The sequence below is a fragment of the Sphaeramia orbicularis genome, chromosome 6 (assembly GCF_902148855.1).
Source record: "Sphaeramia orbicularis chromosome 6, fSphaOr1.1, whole genome shotgun sequence".
Lineage (NCBI taxonomy): Eukaryota > Metazoa > Chordata > Actinopteri > Kurtiformes > Apogonidae > Sphaeramia > Sphaeramia orbicularis.
The window spans coordinates 10,443,793-10,464,048 of NC_043962.1; the positions used below are offsets into that span (position 1 = coordinate 10,443,793).

Below are 20,256 nucleotides of genomic sequence, written 5' to 3' on the forward strand. Positions count from 1 at the left end.
TTTTGTAATCGTTGCGTGTAATAATCGAAATCGTAATTGAATTTCGATTAATTGCACAGCCCTACACCCGGCCGTTTTGTTTTTTTCACATGACCTCTACTTTTGCATTTTTCAACATCACAACATCTTTCAAGCCCTAATCGCAGTCTTGGCCTTGTGCTAAATTAAACAAATACTGTTCTGACAGAGTGTCACATGTTTTCATTACAAGCCACTGTCATGTTTACTCTTTGGCATGAGATAGAAGTTGGTTTCTCATTGGTGTGCAGCAGCTGGTTGGATGTCTCAGACAAACAGGCGCTGCTTTTCCTCTAACATCCAACAACTACAGTTTAACATGTTAATCGTCAGCAGCTCTCTTTAGCCACTTTTACACAGAGATCCCAGAAAAAAGGTGAGATTGTGATCCCACCTTTTCGCTACCATTGACAGATTTTCTTTTCTTTTTTTTTTATAATTATCTTTTTATTGAACATTATAAAATACATTCCACATACAGCTGGTACATAATGGCTGAGGTTTTTGTTTGTTTGTTTGTTTTTTTTCTCTTTCCACTCTCCTCCAAATGTAATATCTTTAAATTAAACATGACAATCAAAAAAATAGAAAATATAAAAAAAAAAAAAAAAGGAAAGATAAAGACATCTTCATTCTTTTACTTTAAATCAAATTAGGGAACGACCATTCCTTTCCAAGTACACAGATAAAATTATGCCCGGGACTTTGTGGTTCTATGCATTCCACCATACATTTTGCCCGGTTACACTGACAGAGTTTTACTATGTTACCAGTGCAGGGAATATATTACACCAAAACAAATACACAAATATAATTGACAAGAACAAACCAAGCCTCTGTAGCATGACCTAGGGATTTTTTGTTTGTTTGTTTTTTCCACAATATACAGGGTGGGGAAGCAAAATTTACAATATTTTGAGGCAGGGATTGAAAGACCGTGTATGACCAATTAGTTTATTGAAAGTCATGAGAATTTATTTGCCACGAGAAAATTTACATAATAGAACATGTTTTTATTCTATGTGTCCTCCTTCTTTCTCAATAACTGCCTTCACACGCTTCCTGAAACTTGCGCAAGTGTTCCTCAAATATTTGGGTGACAACTTCTCCCATTCTTCTTTAATAGTATCTTCCAGACTTTCTGGTAATAGTTTTGCTCATAGTCATTCTCTTCTTTCCATTATAAACAGTCTTTATGGACACTCCAACTATTTTTGAAATCTCCTTTGGTGTGACGAGTGCATTCAGCAAATCACACACTCTTTGACGTTTGCTTTCCTGATTACTCATATGGGCAAAAGTTTCTGAAAAGGTATGGATAATAGTGTTAGGTATGATTATGACATCAATATATGTTTGGTTTCAAAACAACTGACGTAGTGCCTGCTGAGAAAAAACAACTAAATGTTCATTGTAAATTTTGCTTCCCCACCCTGTACATCTCAGATAAAATCAGACCTAATTGGTTTTATGTACTCTATCCAGTTTTCCCAAATTCTTTTAAATCTCTCCACTTCCAGTCTCAGAGAAAAAGTTAGCTTTTCCATCACATAAATATTGTGTATTACCTCAACCCAGTCCTCAACCTTAGGTACCTCATTCTTCATCCTCATTGACGGATTTCCACAGCCAAGGAGTAACAAAGATGAGACAGGCTGGACTTTTACACAGCGGACCTGCGTTTCAGAATCAAAGGGGTGGTGACGCAGCGTATAGTGTGGCGTATATAACGTGCATGTCAGAATTACCTCGAGCATAGCAAGGTTATTATCGTTAACGAAAACTAACAAAATGACCAGGTCACGCAGAGTCCAACGTATATGCATAAGCGTCGACGCCATTCTGCTAACATTTACTACAACTAAAGATCGACGTAAAGGTTCCAAAAATGTGTTTATGTGTTAACCCTTTAACCCCTGAGACTTTATTCCAGGCCAATGTGCTGATGTGAATTGTTCCTTTTCTTCAGTGGTTTTGTTTTACTGTGTGTTTCAGGGTCAAAACAGGAGGAAAAACAGAAAAAGACAAAGAGAGGAGTTGAAGTTTGACAGGTTTTTAGTAAATAAGGCACTCAGAATGTACATCAGTAAGAGATTTAGGATGTTGAACATGAACTGTGAACTGGAACACACTGAGCAATAACAAGGATTTGAATTTTGTCCCAGTATCAATCAATCAATCAGTCAATCAAATTTTAAATATATGGCACCAAATCATAACAAAAGTTATCTCATGACACTACATATTGAGCCGGTTGAAACCAAGGTTATTATCGTTAACGAAAACTAACGAAATGACGAAAACTAGAATTGAAAAAACATTTTTGTTAACTGAAAAAAATAAAAACTATAATTAAAAGAAAAAATAATAATTAACTGGAACTGTATTGTATGCTTACAAAACAAACTAAAACGTATAAAAATTATGGAAAAAATTCTCTTCATTTTTGTCTTTGTCAATGTCTGATTGATATGAAATCGATTTATTTCGCTCTAGCAATTTTAGCTAGCGGCACCATATGGTACTTCACAGTCTGACACTTCTTGTCACTTGCCGTTTAGAGTCGTCTTCTGGTCCCCACTCTACCTGGAAACATGCAGACTAAAGTTGGGAGACAACAGCAGAGTCCTGTCTGGGATTTATTTGAATACGACGGCGAAGAAGATAAAAGATACGACAAGACTAAAATTAATACTAAAACTAAACTAAAACTAAGCATTTACAAATAAATGAAAACTAATAAAAACTAGCAAACCTGCTCTAAAAACGAATTAAAACTAGCTGAATTAGAGAAAAAAAAAGTCAAAACTAAATAAAACTAAACTATAATGAAAAATCCAAAACTATTATAACCTTGGAGCATAGCGGTGTTGCTAACCTCTCCAGAGTCTTTCACCGTTCCACAAATGTTAGCATGGATAGAGTCCTACGCCCAAAGTGAAAACACCTCGCAGATCTCGGCGTCTCCCCAGTTTGACATCTTTCTGGTCATGTTAATATGTTTAACTGTACAGAGCCCGAGCTCATTTTCAAATCCCCCCAGCATGGGGGTCGCACATGCAATACATCATCGAAACACTGGGGTGCCATGACAAATTCATGGGGCCCAGCATTTGTGGGGGGCCCATAGAGCAGTGGAAGGGGTCCAGTGGACACAGGTTAGAAGATGTGAAAATTTTACATAGAATCCGCTGTGTAATAGAGGCGTAGAAGTAGGGAGTCGGATGTTGAAAGCATGTTAAGTTTCAGTTTCGTTTAACACCAACGCAAGTGATGTTAGGTAGTTGGTTATCCTTTCCGACACATCAACTAGATTCTGAGTTTCATGAAGGGTCCACAACGTTTACCTTTCATGACGCCCCTGTCGAAACGTCACACCTTGGTTGCGGAATGAGAGGTGTTCCTTTTACATAGCGTTCCGGAATCATGGTTCCACCTTCATCACAGCTCCGCTACTACCTCCAGAGGCATTACAGAGGTGGGACCAAATGATCCCACCATTTCATTTCACCATTTCACAGACATCGATCCAGAATAAAGGTGAAATATTTCTGGAACAGAAGTGCTGTGGAAAAGGGGCTTTTGTTGCCATATGAGCAAAAATCTATTAGCTTTTCTTACAACAGTTGTTTGGAAACCAGAGGGGCACTTAAAAATCGACTATTTTAGTGCCTTGTCTCATATTCTGGGAAAATCGTTCAATACTTTAGTTTCATCCAAATCCTTCAACGCCAAACAAAACTTTTTCTTGGTACTGCAAATGAGCAGCTTTCAATAGAGGTGAAAGGAAAGTCACTCTAATTATCAGCTCCGCCAAAAAAAACATGTCTGGTGTGTTGTGTTTAGTTGCTCCAGTCTGTTTGCCAGTTGAGGCATGCGAGTTTCTAGCCCAACATGGCAAGCAGGCAACTCTGAACCATATTGGTTGATTTGGAACCCTGAAAGCTGGTTCTTGGCTCATACCAAACAAATAATAATGTTCCCCTTAAAATGAAGTATAATTGTGTGGTTGTGTGAGATGGAAACTGAGGATGGAGAAGACGACAATAAAAGAAAAGGCTCAGAATCCATTGGCAAAATGAATACATGTAATGTTTGCCAATGAAACCCAGTGCATATTGACGGTTTGGTCAAGTTGTGGGTAGCACGAGAAAGAGTAGACTGGTTTCATGCAACAATGAATAATAAGAAAACTAAAAAATATTAAAGGATTACTGTTGTCAAATAGTGGAATTGGATAGGCTGAGATGTTCACTGTAAAAGGCGTCCTGGTCCAAGAACCGCAATGAATTTAGTGAAAAAGTCCAAAGATGTCGTGGTCGGGTCATGTCAGTAGTGCATTACACACTGTTTGGAAGTTGCTCAAGATTACAGCGTATTCATGCTGTGAAAATAGCACATGTCCTGGTTGACGACAGTTTAAGTGATTTACACATGAAAGCCTTCAGATTTCAGCGTTTAGAGAAGATTCAGTTCATCCAGAATGGCAGTGAAGTCAGTGGGGAGTGGTACATCCATGAGCCACTGTTCATCATCTATCATCTACACTTCCTTCTCAGTCTGCAGAAGAAACGCTCCATGTATTTACCGTGGCATCTTCTTCCACAAACCTCCCCTTTAAGTTGCTGTATTTTGTAAAAGTTTGACCAAATTAACCCATAAAGACTAGGGTGTCAGAAAATATCGGTTCTCCAATATATCGCAATATTTCATTTTACAATCCTGTATCGATATTAAAAACCCCTTTAGCCCTATCAGCCCGCCAGCAGGTTGAAAAAATTATATTAATATTCATCTAGTATAAAAATATAATAAATCAGGACAATGAATGTTTTTTTCAACTTTTGCTCAAAGTTTAGACCCTAATGTTAATAAAAGTACATCAAAAGTGTATTTTAGTGCAAACTTTAATGTTCAAACATGATTTTTAATCTTTGTGGGGTGAAATATACGCTATTAAAAATCTCCGACACGAACAATTAATTTATGCATGTCATCGTCAATCCAGCCGAAAAAAAAACAGGCAAGGATAAAAAAATTCCAATTTCTCTTTTAGTTTGTTACAGTTTACTGAGGCATAGTAATAGATACAATATTTTAGACAATGGGAATAGATTCTGTGAGGTCTGTAAATGTCCATAGACACCAAGAACATCCATATGAACCTTATTATTGTGAAGTAATTCTTCATGTACTTTGGGTATGTCTTTTTAGGCGTTTTTCCCCTGAAAATATGGTCAGGGTTTAACAGGTTAAAAAGTACTGTATTGATATTTGTAGGTATTTATTCAAATGCAGATATTGTGGAGGTTCATTTTTGTTTTTTTGTTTTTTTTATATTTTCTTTATTATTGATTAACACTCTTTTATTAAATAATGTTAGTTCCTTTGTTTGGATTGCACAAAAATAATGTTCTGATGTTAGTTCTGAACTAATAGAATATGAACATTTGAACAGGATCTTAAACTGTAGTGTCTGTAAAACAGAATTTAAGTTTTAACAGGAACATTTTGTGATGTAGCATTAGATCCTGTTGGGATCAAATAAAAATGTGTTTAGTATTTGTGCATATTTCTGGTGTAATTCCATTCTTCCAGGAATAATCTTTAAAAAAAGAACCAAAACCAATAAAAATTGCCTTTTTAACAGTATCGTGATATATCGTATCGTAATCGTAGTATTGTGATTTATATCGTATCGCCAGATTCTTGCCAATACACACCCCTAATAAAGATCCAGTGCTACTTTGGTGGCACTTCCCAAAAGATTTTTTTTTTTTTATCTCTATTTAACCTTCCTTAAGGGATTAACCACCATTTATCATAGTATTATCTTCTCTATTTTGCTTTTTTTTTTTTCAATAAAAATCAGATATTTTCCTGTATTAAATTCACTGAATAGGTACTTTAATCATCATGCTGAGACTACATTTTAGGTTTATCATACCAAAAACAGACAAAACTTGAGAAAACATGACTTTTTCAGTAAAATTTGTCATTAACTAAACTAACTAAACTTAACTAACTAACTAAAAGATCTTAAACCAACACAATCAGTAAAAAATCTGGGCGTGATTTTTGACTCTGAGCTGAATTTTATCCCACATATCAAAATATAACAAAAACAGGTTTTTATCACCTTAAGAAACATAGCCAGAGTCCGCCCGTTTCTCTCTCAGGCCAGTACAGAGGTGCTAATGCATGCTTTTATTTCTTGTCGCTTAGATTACTGTAATGCCCTGCTCTCTGGTCTTCCCAAAAAGAGTATTTTAAATCTCCAATTATTACAAAACTCAGCTGCACACGTGCTGACAAGGACCAGAGGGCGGGAGCACATTACACCGGTTTTAGAGTCGCTGCATTGGCTCCCCGTACGCTTCAAGATCGATTTTAAGATTCTCTTGCTGGTTTTTAAATGTCTTAACGGCCTTGCGCCCTCCTATTTATCTGATCTGCTTTTACCATATCAACCCTCGTGGACCCTGAGGTCCTCCGGCACTGGCCTTTTAACCATACCAAAACCCAGAACAAAAACCCATGGTGAGGCAGCATTTAGCCACTATGGCCCCCACCTGTGGAACAGCCTGCCGGAGAGCCTCAGGACTGCAGAGACTGTTGTTATTTTTAAAAGAAGATTAAAGACACAGCTTTTTAATCAGGCTTTTAACTAATTTTTTAAACTCTTCTTGTTCTTATTTTGTTTTATTTATCACTGATACTTTATCTATTCTATTTTATTTATAATCTTACGTATTTTACTCTTGGTACTGTATTTATTTTATTTTATTTATTCTCTTAGTCCTATGTTATGCTTTTAGTCTTTAGCTTTTAACGCCAGTGTTTCCTCAGGGGGGTCCTCCACACTGGGAGCTGTGTCTGGTCTGCTAGTGGGGGTACTGTCCTTGGGTCCCTTTGGCCCGGCTGGCTGGGGGTCCTCCCTTCGATGTGGGGGTCCACCTGTCTGTCGGAGTCGGGGGGCCTGGGTGCCGGTCCCCCCGATGGCACGGCCTGCGGCTCCTCCCAGTGTGGACGGCCCCAAAGGTGGCGTTTCCTTGATCCTCAGTGCCATGCCATGTCTCCCTGTTGTGTGCATGTGTAAGTGTGTGTGTGTGTGTGTGTGTGTGTGTGCGTGTCTAGTATGGAGGGTGGGAGGGAGGGGTTTTCTTTGTAATTGTTTTTCTGTTTTTATTGTGTAATTGTTTTTAATTCTGTAAAGCACTTTGCGTTGCATCTGTGCATGAAAAGCGCTTTATAAATAAAGGTTGATTGATTGATTGATTGATTGATTAACTGAACATAAACCAAGCATCCACTGTTGTTGTGTTTGTATTTATTTATTCAGATACATGACAGTGTGTATTGGCATTAGTTGCAAAGAATAAGATGCATGCACCAGATTTAGCAGAGAAGCTAATTTCCATCTGTTGTCCTGGACAAACGACCAACATAATAAAACATCACATAGATCACAAAGTACTAATATACTGGAAGAAAACCGTTAAACATGACAGATATTGGAAACTCCATGGGTTTTACTGGTGAATCAGTGTTGTAGAAGATGACTGTGTTTCCATGGTAACTACAGAGCCTCTGAACGTCCAAATGGATCATGTCTGATGACCATGAAAAGATGACAAACTATTTTACTCCAATTATTTACATTTATTGATAGGATTAGTGGATCAACAGGTATTAAATATCATAAATCAGTAGATGGTTTTGGTATACAATGGATATTTGGGTCTTTATGGGTTAAGATAACATTCCCCTCCTATTGTGTACCAAAATATACGGTAAGTCTTTTCTCTTTTATCTGCTTAAAGTGCCATAATTACTTCTGGAAGTTCACCCAAAAATAATATATCCATAAAGTCAACACTAAAAGCTAATCTTGAGCCTCTTAGTGCGCCTCATACTGAGCTTCTTCACGCTGAAATAAGAGCTATAAAAGGTAATATATCAGTACTAATTTTGTAATCAGCCTGCACACACACTCATAATCCCCCCTGCTTTACATCAATACTGTTAAATGATAAGTGTAGGTTTGAGTCTGTCAAGCCTCGGCATGTCAACACATCTCCCATGTTAGATCCAACTGATCTCATCCACATTGTTTTTCTCCCAAGGTTTCAGACTCAGGTTTGTGTGATGATTACACAGTAGATATGGACTGTATGCTCGCTGAAGTCCAACCACACTGTCTGTGGGTTGGGATTGTTATCAAGCATCCAGCTTAAACCTGGTGCAACTTCAGAGCAACAAAAAGGTAGAGTTTTATATAACAACAAAAAGAACAATTTTTACAAATTATCTACAACAGTAAACTTCATCAAGTGACCCATTACAACCAGTTAACCCAGTGTTGTTCGACCTTGAGGTCGGGACCCCACGTGGGGTCGCCTGGAATTCAAGTGGGGTCACCTGAAATTTCTAGTATTTGATAAAAAAAAAAAAATCCTTACTAATAAAAATATGTGGTGAGTTGACAGACAGTCCTCGCAAAGGACATATTTACATATATTCATAGTGTTCAGCCAAGGTCAAAATGCAATATATACTTATCTCTACTGTTTCTTGGTTGGTGACATGCGTGTTTTTATTCTGTATATACAGGGTGAGTCAGAAAAAACGCTCTTTTCATTTAAAGAAATTGTACCACTGAAATGGAAATGCTTATTTTTCTTTTGATTATACAGTCATATTGATGTGGTTATTGAGCATGTCTGGCGATTGAATCATTGATTTATGGCATAGCATAACAGAGGGAATGTCCATTGTTTATTGTGCACCGAAATATCTGCCAACACAGTTTATGCCACCGTGAATGAAATTGAAATTGTCAACCATTACAGCATGTTTACTCGCCATCAAAATGTTTTGTCTCAACGAAGTCGTCCGGCACGACCTTCAACCTGGCTACCATTCAGATTGATGCAAATCTGTGCTCGTTGTCGCATCTCTAACACAGCTCTTCTCGCCATTCGTGTTCGTCGTAGGGCTTGGATTTCAGCCGTGATGCAATTTCGGAGTTCCTGAAGAGTTTGTGGAACAGTCTGATACACACGGTTTTTAAGATACCCCCACAAGAAAAAATCAAGGGGGGTCAAGTCCGGGGATCTAGGTGGCCACTCTCTCTCCTGACCCAAACAGACAACTCGATGAGGAAATAATACCTGCAATCGCTGTGGTCTCTCCATGATGAAAACTCCCTGGGCACCGTCATGTAGGCCTATGTCCTGAGTGTGAAAGCAAAGCCCCGACTCCTGTAATTGTTGTCAATTTCAAGTTTGTTCACTGTGGCATACATTGTGTTGGCAGGTATTTCAGTGCCCAATAAACAGTGGACCTTCTCTCTCTTATGCAATGCAATAAATCTATGACTACATCACCAGACATGCTCAATAACCACGTCAATATGACTGTATGGTCAAAAGAAAAATCAGTGTTTCCGTTTTAGCAGGACAATTTCTTTAAATGGAAAGAGCGTTTTTTCTGACTCACCCTGTATATTTTCTCTTTTCTTTCTTCTTCTTTAAACTGTTTACATTATGCGCCACTAGAGGGTTGTCTGTTGTTCTATTCTATTCTATTCTAATCCCAATCCATAAAAGACATGACAAACCAAAGCTGAAACTGAAGCACTGTGGTTCTGTTTATCTGTCAAATGTTCATTGTGGTCAGTTTCAGATGCTGCAGCTCTTTCATAATTCATAGTTTGAGTTCTTGTTTGTTCAGTATTAATTGTCAGCCTTGTAAATCCAAGCTAGACTGACTGTACACATCCTGACCAAGGAAAATCAAATCCTCACTTTGTGCAGTAATCTACACCTGGATTTACTGCCTCCGTCCATAATAATATACATTATATAGACTAAATGTCCTCTAAAATTAACGTTTATTTGCAGCGTAGTATAGCTGATCAAATCAAAACCAAATCAGATCAAAAACAAATTAGTTTTAGCAAAAAAAAAAAAAAAAAAAGAGTCTCCGTTTTGTATGTCCAGGGTCACCAGAAATTTGTGATGTTAAAATGGGGTCACGAGCCAAAAAAGGTTGGAAACCACTGAGTTAACCTTTATAGTTCACTCATAGAAATACTCTGAATTTCAATATTTCAACCATAGTTTGTTATTGGAGGACGTAACAAGACTTTATTGTCTTCATGAAATTTTTCAACATTTTTTATTGTCATGTAGAAAATCAAGGTCATTGAAGTGACTATATTTGTTTCCTGACCCATAAGTGGCAAAAATAACCCCAAAAAATCCAAGAAGTCTATATTTAAAAAAAAAAAAAAAAATACAATAAAAACACATGTAAGGTGAAAGGAACATGTATATTTAGAACATTAGAACATCACTTTCAGAACATTACAACATAAATACTTGTACAGACACCTGTCAAGATACATATTACCCCTTTGAAACATCAATACTTACATTAGTACCATCAGTGTTTTTATACATAGGTCTTTTTTTCTTTATTACCTCCGCCAAGGAACGGCGTAGGTTATGTTTTCATCGGGGTTTGTCTGTTTGTTTGTTTTGTCTGTTAGCAAGATAATCAAAAAGTTATGAATGGATTTTGATGAAATTTTCAGGAAACGTTGATACTGGCACAAGGAACAAATGATTACATTTTGGTGCTAAATGTGTGTTGGGGGGGACTGATCTGCCTTGGCGGAGGTCTGCGCTCTCCGAGTGGTTTTCTAGCTTTTATTATTATACAAAGGTGTTTTTCTTGTACATATTGGCTATTTATAGACTTTATTGGGCTAAATCTGGGACCTCGAGTACCAAACTTCGTGCCATCTCATGTAAATGTGTGCTGGTATGACAATAAAAACCCTTGATACCTAACAAAGCAGGTCCACTCACTGTTCATGCAGAGGTGGACCTTCCAGACCCTGGAGACCACATTGGACCTGAGACTGTTGCCTTGCTGTCCTCACTATAACTGTTGCTGTCGCTGTCTTGCAATTCATGCCGAAATGACCAAAAATAGTCACTATAAAGATTCCTTTTTCATTTCGTAAGACAGATTTTTTTTTTTTAAGTTGATTTTTTTCCCTTTACATGTTCCGGCTAAACACCTGTAGCCTTCATCAGAGGGGTCACATGATGTTACTGTGATGTGTCTTGTCTTTGTCAGCTGATGCCAGACAGCAGGGGGCATAGTCGTCCCCTGTTGTCTGATACACCTGGATAAAACAGCTGACAAGACACGTCACAGTAACGTCATGTGACCCTTCTGAAGGAGGCTACAGGTGTTTAGCCGGAACATGTGAAGTTAAAAACATCAACTTTTTCTTTAAAAAATCTGGAATCTTTATATTTTCAGTAGACAGTATGAACCTGATCGGACTAAAAATAGTCACTTGTCCAATAAAGGGTTAAGTGCTTGTTTCCTGCATTGGTAGGGGGTAACTTGAGTGGGATGGGTGGGATGGGTGTGATGGCAGGAACCAGCCTTTTGAATAGAGGTGGAAAGTAGGTGGTTACACGGACCAGTGTAGAATTCCATGCAGAGCCCATTCAATCCGGTATTTCTTATCTATATGTACTAGATTTGATTACATCTTCTATACATCTGTACATCTATACACCTCACTTGCTTCACTAAACTCTGCAGCAGAATTATTACCTCCACCAAGGAGGTTATGTTTTTGCCGGCGTTGGTTTGTCTGTCTGTCTGTCTGTCTGTCTGTCTGTCTGTCTGTCTGTCTGTCCGTGTGCAAGATAACTCAAAAAGTTATGGATGGATTTGTATGAAAATTCCAGGAAATGTTAATACTGGCACAAGGAACAAATGATTAAATTTTGGTGGTGATCTGGGGGGGGGGGCACTGATCTGATCTCCGAGTGCTTTTCTAGTTTGCATTTCTTTTTACCTGGAATTGATGTGTTAGGAGCTCAGAATAAGTCTTCTGAGTGTCTTCCAGTGTCTGGTAGGTATGATTGGAAGTTTCATATAACAAACTAGTCAAGTCATTACCCATGCAGGTGTGAGTTCAGCCCGTGGTGCTTGAAATCCTTGAAAATGCTTGAATTTCAATGTGTTTTCAAGGTCTGAAAAGTGCTTGAATTTCAGTTTAAGTGCTTGCAATTCGAACTCTGTGAAGTGGTTTATTTATTTTTTCATGTTAACTCAAGCCAAAGCTACTTACAGAGAGGTGATACATTTAGAAAAATAAAACTTTACGTCAAAAAAGAAAATTGTCAGGTCGTTCTCAGGTCGACTCCAGGTACATTTTTATCCTAATTTTTTCTCGGTGCGAGTGTGTCTGAAGAACGACAAGTGGCTTCACTTTTATTTGGAGAAAACTTTGTGTTCTCCTTTAATTTCTAAACTTTTTGCTCTTATGAAACATAATTTTAGATGTTTGTAGCATAATACAATGTACATCACTGTGATAAAAAAGTCTAAAACATAATCCTGAGTATGTGTATTCCTGTAGATATGTAGCGTTAAGGTGAAAAATTTGAAAATAACCCTTAAAAGTGCTTGAATTTGACCTTGAAAAACGTGTACGAACCCTGTTTCCATGTGGAGTTGTTTAGTAATCGTAGTTCGTGGGTGGCATGAGGTGTATTATTCACCAACTTCTCGGTTTTCTTTTATGTTCCAGCTTCGTTTTTTTGCGCATTTGCTCCTTTCTGTCTTTATGTTAGCCATAGCATTGTAGGTTTTTTTTTTCCCCCCTCAGGGTTTAAAGTGATTATCTGGGTTCATTTAAAGGCTGTGGACTGAATAGCATGGGGCCCACCTCGCTGGTTTCTCCACAGGCTTGTGCACACTACATTTTAATGGTCGGACAGACTGACTCGACCATATGCCGGTATACGACGAAGCCCGGGTTAAGGAGCGCCGTCACTATAGTGTCGGTCCTTCCATTGAATTACCTCCATGGGCTGGTATTGTGGTCGGGCCAGACTGGGGGTTGAATAGATGTTTACCATCAGGTTGGGTCTGTCTCCAGCCACATGCAGCTAAAGCCACCGTGGATAACCTGCTCAGGGTAATCGCTGCACGTACACACAATGAAAACGAGGCCGAACGACAACCCCTCAACCCAACACACACTCAACACACTCCCACAGATCTTCCCATACTGCTATTCCAGACGCAGATGCTGCCTTCACATGCCACAGTTTAAGGAAGACGTTTTAAGCCAACATCCAAGAGCCGCAGTGGTGTTTATGTCATGTGGAGTGAAAGCAGACTGAGCTGTAAGTGGTGTGATGGAGCAGAGTAAAAACAGCTCTGACAACAAATACCAGGTCACACAGAGTCCAACGTATACGCATAAGCATCGACACCATTCTGCTAACATTTACTACAACTAAAGATCGACGTAAAGGTTCCAAAAATGTGTTTATGCGTTTACCCTTTAACCCCTGAGACATGATTCCAGGTCAATGTGCTGATGTGAATTGTTCCTTTTCTTCAGTGGTTTTGTTTTACTGTGTGTTTTAAGGTTAAAACAGGTGGAATAACAGAAAAAGACAAAGAGAGGAGTTGAAGTTTGACAGGTTTTTAGTAAATAAAACATTCAGAATGTACATGAATAAGAGATTTAGGATGTTGAACATGAACTGTGAACTGGAACACACTGAGCAATAACAAGGATTTGAATTTTGTCCCAGTATCAGTCAATCAAATTTTAAGTATATAACACCAAATCATAACAAAAGTTATGTCATGACGAGGGATGGGAATCGTTAAGAATTTAACGATCCCGATTCCATTATCGATATTGCTTATTGATCCGATTCCTTATTGATTCTCTTATCAGTTCTCATTGGGTGAGGGAATAAGAGAGTACAAACAGGTGGGTTTGCATTAACTGTCTTTTATATTTCCATCTGCACAAAAAATATAACAAATACAGTATGTACAAATAATAATAACAGATGACACCGGGCCGGTTTGGGGGCGGGGGGCGTACAGTGAAAGTGAAACTAAAGATGCTTTACTAATTCCTCGATTGCCAAATTTCTACTACATGGAACCGGTTCGACTCGGCTTGGCTTGTCTCCCGTTGTTGTGCACCTCATTTCCTTTCCCTTCTTACCTTCGGAACCAGCCCTGCGTTCACTCTGCCGCTACATTCACAAGCGCCGCTGAGTATCAAATACGTGACATTCCTGTAAATGAGTCACATGCTGTGGACAAATGTTTGAGGATATTGCAGGGATTCCACCCTTTTGAAGACATGGAAGCTTTGACAGTGTTCCAGTGGACCTGGTGTCATCTGTTTAGACCGTTTCTGCCTCAACGCCATGTTGGCCACTTTCTGACCAAAACAATGCAGCGTACGTGTGACGTCATCGCGCATGCACAACGAAGGTGGAATCGATAAGCAGGCAGGCAAACGATTACAAGGAATCGAGCTACTGGGAACCAGTTCTCAAAAAAGAACTGCTTCCCGATTCCCATCCCTACTCATGACACTACATATCGAGCCGGTCGAAACCATGTGTCTCCCCCAACTTCTCCTCCTCTCCCCCAGTTGCTCTATCTCTCTCTCTTTTTCTCTTCCTTTACTCTCTCTCTTTAACCCCAACTGGTTCTGTCAGACGTCCATCCTCCAGGAGTCTGGGTCTGCTCCAGGTTTCTGCTGTTAAAAGGAAGTTTTTCCTCTCCACTGTCACCAGTCACAAGCGTTTGCTTAATAAATGTGCTGGAGACTTTCGTGACCAATTTTTCATCAAATCTGTAAAACCTCGGGTAGCACGGTAGCCCAGTGGTTAGCGCTGGGCTTCACAGCCTAAAGGTCCTGGGTTCGATCCCAGAGCCTGGCTGTGTGGAGCAAGCTCTCCCCGTGTCTGCCGCTGGCGTAAAAGCCCATAAAGAAAAAAAAAAAAAAGTCTGTAAAACCTCAGTCATATCCTCAGTATCATGAATCTGTAAGTCTTCCTGGGATTACTCACCTGAATCTCTTGCTTCATGGTGAGCAATTTCTTAGTGCCATCCACCATAAACAAACCATTTATTTACAAACAGAGCCAGGAGGAAACTCGGGCATCTTCGAAATTTTGTTGCGACGTGCATTGTGGGAAACGGAGGTTTGCACAGCCACCTGGCAGCAGTAGCTGCTGCAGAAACGACGCGATAACAGAAGGAGCTCCCTTCCCTCTATGCACATTCCTTCAGCCGTTTCCAAGTTTCAGCCGTTTCCACATCGTGTTTTGATTCATCCATGTAATATCATATGGTTGCACTGCCGCTGCCGCTACTAGGTGGCTGCACGAACTACCACAATGCATGTCGCGACAAAATTCCGAAGATGCCCGAGTGACCTCCCAGCTCTGTTTGTAAACACATGGTTTGTTTATGGTGGATGGCACTAAGAAATTGTTCACCGTAATGCAGGGGTCTCAAACTCATTTTCTTTCAGGGGCCACATTCAGCCCAATTTGATCTCCAGTGGGCCAGACCAGTAAAATAATAACATAATAACCTATAAATAATGACAACTCCAAATTTTTGTCTTTTTTTTGTGCAAAAAACCCCCATTAAATTATGAAAATACTTACTTTTATAAACTATCCAAACCAAAAAGATGTGCATAACCTGAAAAAAGTGAAGTTTCTCAAGAAAAATAAATGTAATTTTAACCATATTCTGCCTCAACGTATCATTTCTACATGGATCAGATCTACAAAGACACTAAACACTGAGTAACAGAAAGAAAACTATTAAAATTGTGCTTAATTTTCTTTAAACATTTCAGGTTGTTCACATTTTATTGTTACAGGATAGTTTGTACATATAGTTTTTTCATAATTTCTTTAATGTTATTTTTTTGCACTAAAACAAAGAGAAAAATGTGAAGTTGTCATTATTTATGAACATAATGTAATATTATTTTTTTTCTTTTTTTTTTTCACATCAAACCCAGAAGAAAATATGGAGTCATTCTTTTTTGTAGGTTATTCTGCTGTTATTATTTTACTGTAGATCATATTGGTCTGTATGTGGAACCTGAACTAAAATGAGTTTGACAGCTTTGACTGTGGAATTTCTGCATTTTGCAAATTCATCCCACGGGCCAGATTGGAACCTTTGGCGGGCCGCATTTGGCCCCCGGGCCGCATGTTTGAGACCCCTGCCGTAATGCAAGAGATTCAGGTGAGTAATCACAGAAAGACTTACAGATTCATGATACTGAGGATATGACTGAGGTTTTACAGATTTGATGAAAAATTGGTCACAAAAGTCTCCCGCACCGTTAAGGATTCTGTTGGGTTTCTGTAAATTGGCTTGAGAGTCTGGTTTTGACCGGCTCGATATGTAAAGTGTCATGAGATTACTTTTGTTATGATTTGGCGCTTTATCAATAAAATTTGATTGAATGTTCCAACCAAGACCTTCGGGAAGCAAATAGGACTGCCCAGGAATGGATTTGGCATTGGCGCGATAAGATATGATGATGACCTGGTAGAACTTCCAATAGCAGTCACACAGTCAAAACTGGAAAAATACAGTAAAAAAAAAAAAGGAAAATCACAACACTGCAAACAACAGTTAAAAAAAAAAAAAAAACACAAGGAAAACGCTGAAAAAAAAAAAAAAAACAACAAAAAAGCCCAAACCATCTGCTTTTATAGTGAGTTGGTCTCACTCATTGCTCTGTGTTTTGCCCCCCATTCTACAAGCAGCAGGGGGTGTACTGAGCATGCTCAGATGTCTATAGGAAGAACAAGGTCTATTCCATCAGGTCTATTCCTACTGAGCAAACGGTTGAATTGTGAAGGTTTAGAATACATCAGATATGCAGAACACTCACCACAGACATTTCAGGGGTTAAAGGGTTAAATCATGAAACAGTAAAACAAACAAGTGCTGATTTGTGATTTGGCATGACTGTTTTTCTGCTAATGAAGTGGTAAGATAGGGTGTGTTCACATGTTTGTGGTTTACTGGGCCTCCAACGTTTACTCTATTAGTTGGTTTTGGCTGGTGAGCAACAAGTCATTTGAGATGCTGAGAATGCGAATCTTGGTGGAGTTTCAGAAATATGTGGTGTTTTACTGGTAGGAAGAGATATGACATGAGAGAACTACAGAAAAGAATGGGTAATAATGAAGTGGACGGAGGGGAAGATGTGTTGTTTGGTTGCGCTGGTATGAAAACCAAAGGTGGAAACTGCAAATAGAAATATAATACAACATTTAAAACCCCAGGATTAACTGAGGCGGATGTTTTTGTATTCTGCTTCTTCCTGAAACTGAGGTTTTCTGCTTCTGTTGACACGACACAGTGATGTAGGAAACTTCTCCAACAATCTTAAATACTCACTTCTACTGATAATGGTCCCGATAGTTAACCCATAAAGACCCAGTGCTACTTTTATGTCACTTCCCAAATGAATTTTTCTCTCTATTTAACCTCTCTTAAATGTTTTATCACCATTTATTGCTGATATATTGGTTATTTACATATATTTTTATTAGTTTTATTATATTTTGCATTTTTACCAATATCCTTGTGCAGCACTTTGGACACTTTGTGTTGTTGTAAATGTGCTATAGAAATAAACCTGACCTTGACCTTGATTTATTGTAATATTATTCTCTTTATTTTGCATTTTTTTCAGTGAATTTCAGGTTTTTTCCTGTATTTACTTTCCTGGCCTCATAGATGTTCATAAAAGCTCCTATTAAAGTTGAGCGTTATTATATCAGAAATGGAGAAAACTGAAGAAAAAGGGACTTTTTCAGCAAAGATATCAATAATTTAATGTAAAAACAAGTGTCTCCATCTACTGTCATTGATCCAACTCCATGGGTTTTACTGGTGAATCAGTGTTGTAGAAGATGATGGTGTTTCCACAGTAACTACGGAGCATCTGAACGTCCAAATGGGTCTGTTTGTGTCAGTTCCCAAATGAATTCTCCTCTCTATTTAACATTTAAGTGATTTATCACTATTTATTGTAATATTATACTCTGCATTTATTGTTTTTCACTGTAAATAATGTATTTTCCCACCTTTAATGTCCTATATCTAATTTAGATGTTCAAGAAAACTCAGTAAATTCAAAGGTTACTATGTTTATGTTTATGTTTATGCATTTGGCAGACGCTTTTTTCCAAAGCGACTTACAGTGGAAAACCAACATCAAAAACAGAGAAAACTAAAGAAAACGTGACTTTTTCAGCAAACATATCATTAACTGAACGTAAAAACAAGTGTCTCCATTCACTGTCATTAATTTAACTCCATGGGTTTTACTGGTGAATCAATGTTGTAGAAGATGATGGTGTTTCCATGGTAACTACGGAGCCTCTGAACGTCCAAATGGGTCGGTTTGTGTCAGTTCCCAAATGAATTTTCCTCTCTATTTAACCTTTCTTAAGTGGTTTATCACCAATTATTGTAATATTATACTCTGCATTTATTGTTTGTCACTGTAAATAATGTATTTTCCCACCTTTAATGTCCTATATCTAATTTAGATGTTCAAGAAAACTCAGTAAATTCAAAGGTTACTACATCAAAAACAGAGAAAACTAAAGAAAACGTGACTTTTTCAGCAAACATATCATTAACTGAACATAAAAACAAGTGTCTCCATTCACTGTCATTGATCCAACTCCATGGGTTTTACTGGTTAATCAATGTTGTAGAAGATGATGGTGTTTCCATGGTAACTACGGAGCCTCTGAACGTCCAAATGGGTCGGTTTGTGTCAGTTCCCAAATGAATTTTCCTCTCTATTTAACCTTTCTTAAGCGGTTTATCACCAATTATTGTAATATCATACTCGGCATTTTGCGTTTTTTCAGTGTAAATCATGTATTTTCCTACATTTATTTTCCTATATCTTTTATAAATGTTCAAGAAAACTCAGTAAATTCAAAGGTTATTATATTAAAACGGTGAAAACTAGAGAAAAAGTAACTTTTTCAGCAAACATATCCTTAATTGAACGTAAAAACAAGTGTGTCCATCCACTGTCATTGATCCAACTCCATGGGTTTTCCTGATGAATCAATGTTGTAGAAGATAACTGCGTTTCTACGGTAACTACAGAGCCTCTGAACGTCCAAATGGGTCAAATCTGATAACTATAAAAAGATTAATAACTGTATTTTCACCAATTATTTACATGTATTGATAGGATTAATGGATCTACAGGTATTAAACAGTTTAGATCAGTAGATGGTTTCAGAGTCAGTGTCTGTTTGGATCTTTATGGGATAAAACTAACATATTTACCCAAAGGAAATAAAGTATAAAGCAGGAAACAGTCTTTCTTCGGCAGTCTAAGGTAGGGAAGATTTACATTTTTACTCCTGCTGTGTTAAATTACATTATCTTTACTTCTCCAATAATATGTGAAGTATTGTTTGTGGTTCAGTAAAAGTTTCCACTAAACTGTACGTCTCCTTCACGCTCTATAATTATCTGTCCTCCTCCCTTCTCCTTTTTTTTTTTTCTGTTTTCAGGGAGCTGTCGTCCAGATACCAGACCAGCCTCCCACTGAAGAACGTCAGGGAGTCGGCGCTCATCTGATCAAGTCGTGACCGAACAGAACGCACTCACTGTTTACACTGCATAACGTGGAAAAATTAATCCTCATTTTTAACCTCATGTGACCCCTAATGACTCACACCAGCGTCGCACGTCACCGCAGGATTTCCAAACCTGCCAGACCAGGTAGCGTGAAGTGAAGCTGATTTTTTTAGGTCACAACCAGATTTCAGGTCCGACCGTGAAATCTGGATCTGACAGAAGACTGACTCTGGCACTGGTTTATTTTGTGTACTGTACAGGCACGCACCAAGTTAATTTTAATACCACTTTACTCTATGTTGTTATTATGTTTTTACTGTTTACAGAGGCGGCACTAATAAAATACTGATTCTTTTTTAATGGCGACTTATTTATTTCGGAACTTGGTGTTTGGATGTACAGTATGGGTGTTTGTTTGTGCGTTTGTGCTTCCAAAACCACGCATGACATGTAATTATCTGGAGACGGGGGCGGGCTTTATTCCATCAGATCCGTCACAGCTCGACAGCGTTGGTTTGACAGTTCACACAGTCTGTGATGTTTTATTACACAATCTAATTGATTTATCACTGCTATTGAAACTGAAATGATGGTCAAAAGCCAAGCGGTGCTGGATGGTAGATATTATCGCTGTATTAGAAGTTTATCACCTGGAACAGTTTAGGATACAACTTCAGGCTTCATGCGTTAATGACACACCCATGGAAGTAATGT

The 20,256-nt window shown here is 38.3% G+C and overlaps 1 protein-coding gene across 1 annotated transcript in view; it reads left to right on the forward strand.

Moving 5' to 3' along the window:
• The window catches only part of LOC115421520 (rab GTPase-activating protein 1), a 166,044-nt gene extending 146,131 nt beyond the window's left edge, over window positions 1-19,913 (forward strand). Inside the window, exon 15 of the mRNA XM_030137443.1 lies at window positions 19,476-19,913. Within this exon, the coding sequence (XP_029993303.1) occupies window positions 19,476-19,542 (67 nt within the window). The 3' untranslated portion in view covers window positions 19,543-19,913. The remainder of the gene's footprint in view (window positions 1-19,475) is intronic.
• Window positions 19,914-20,256: the final 343 nt, after the last annotated feature.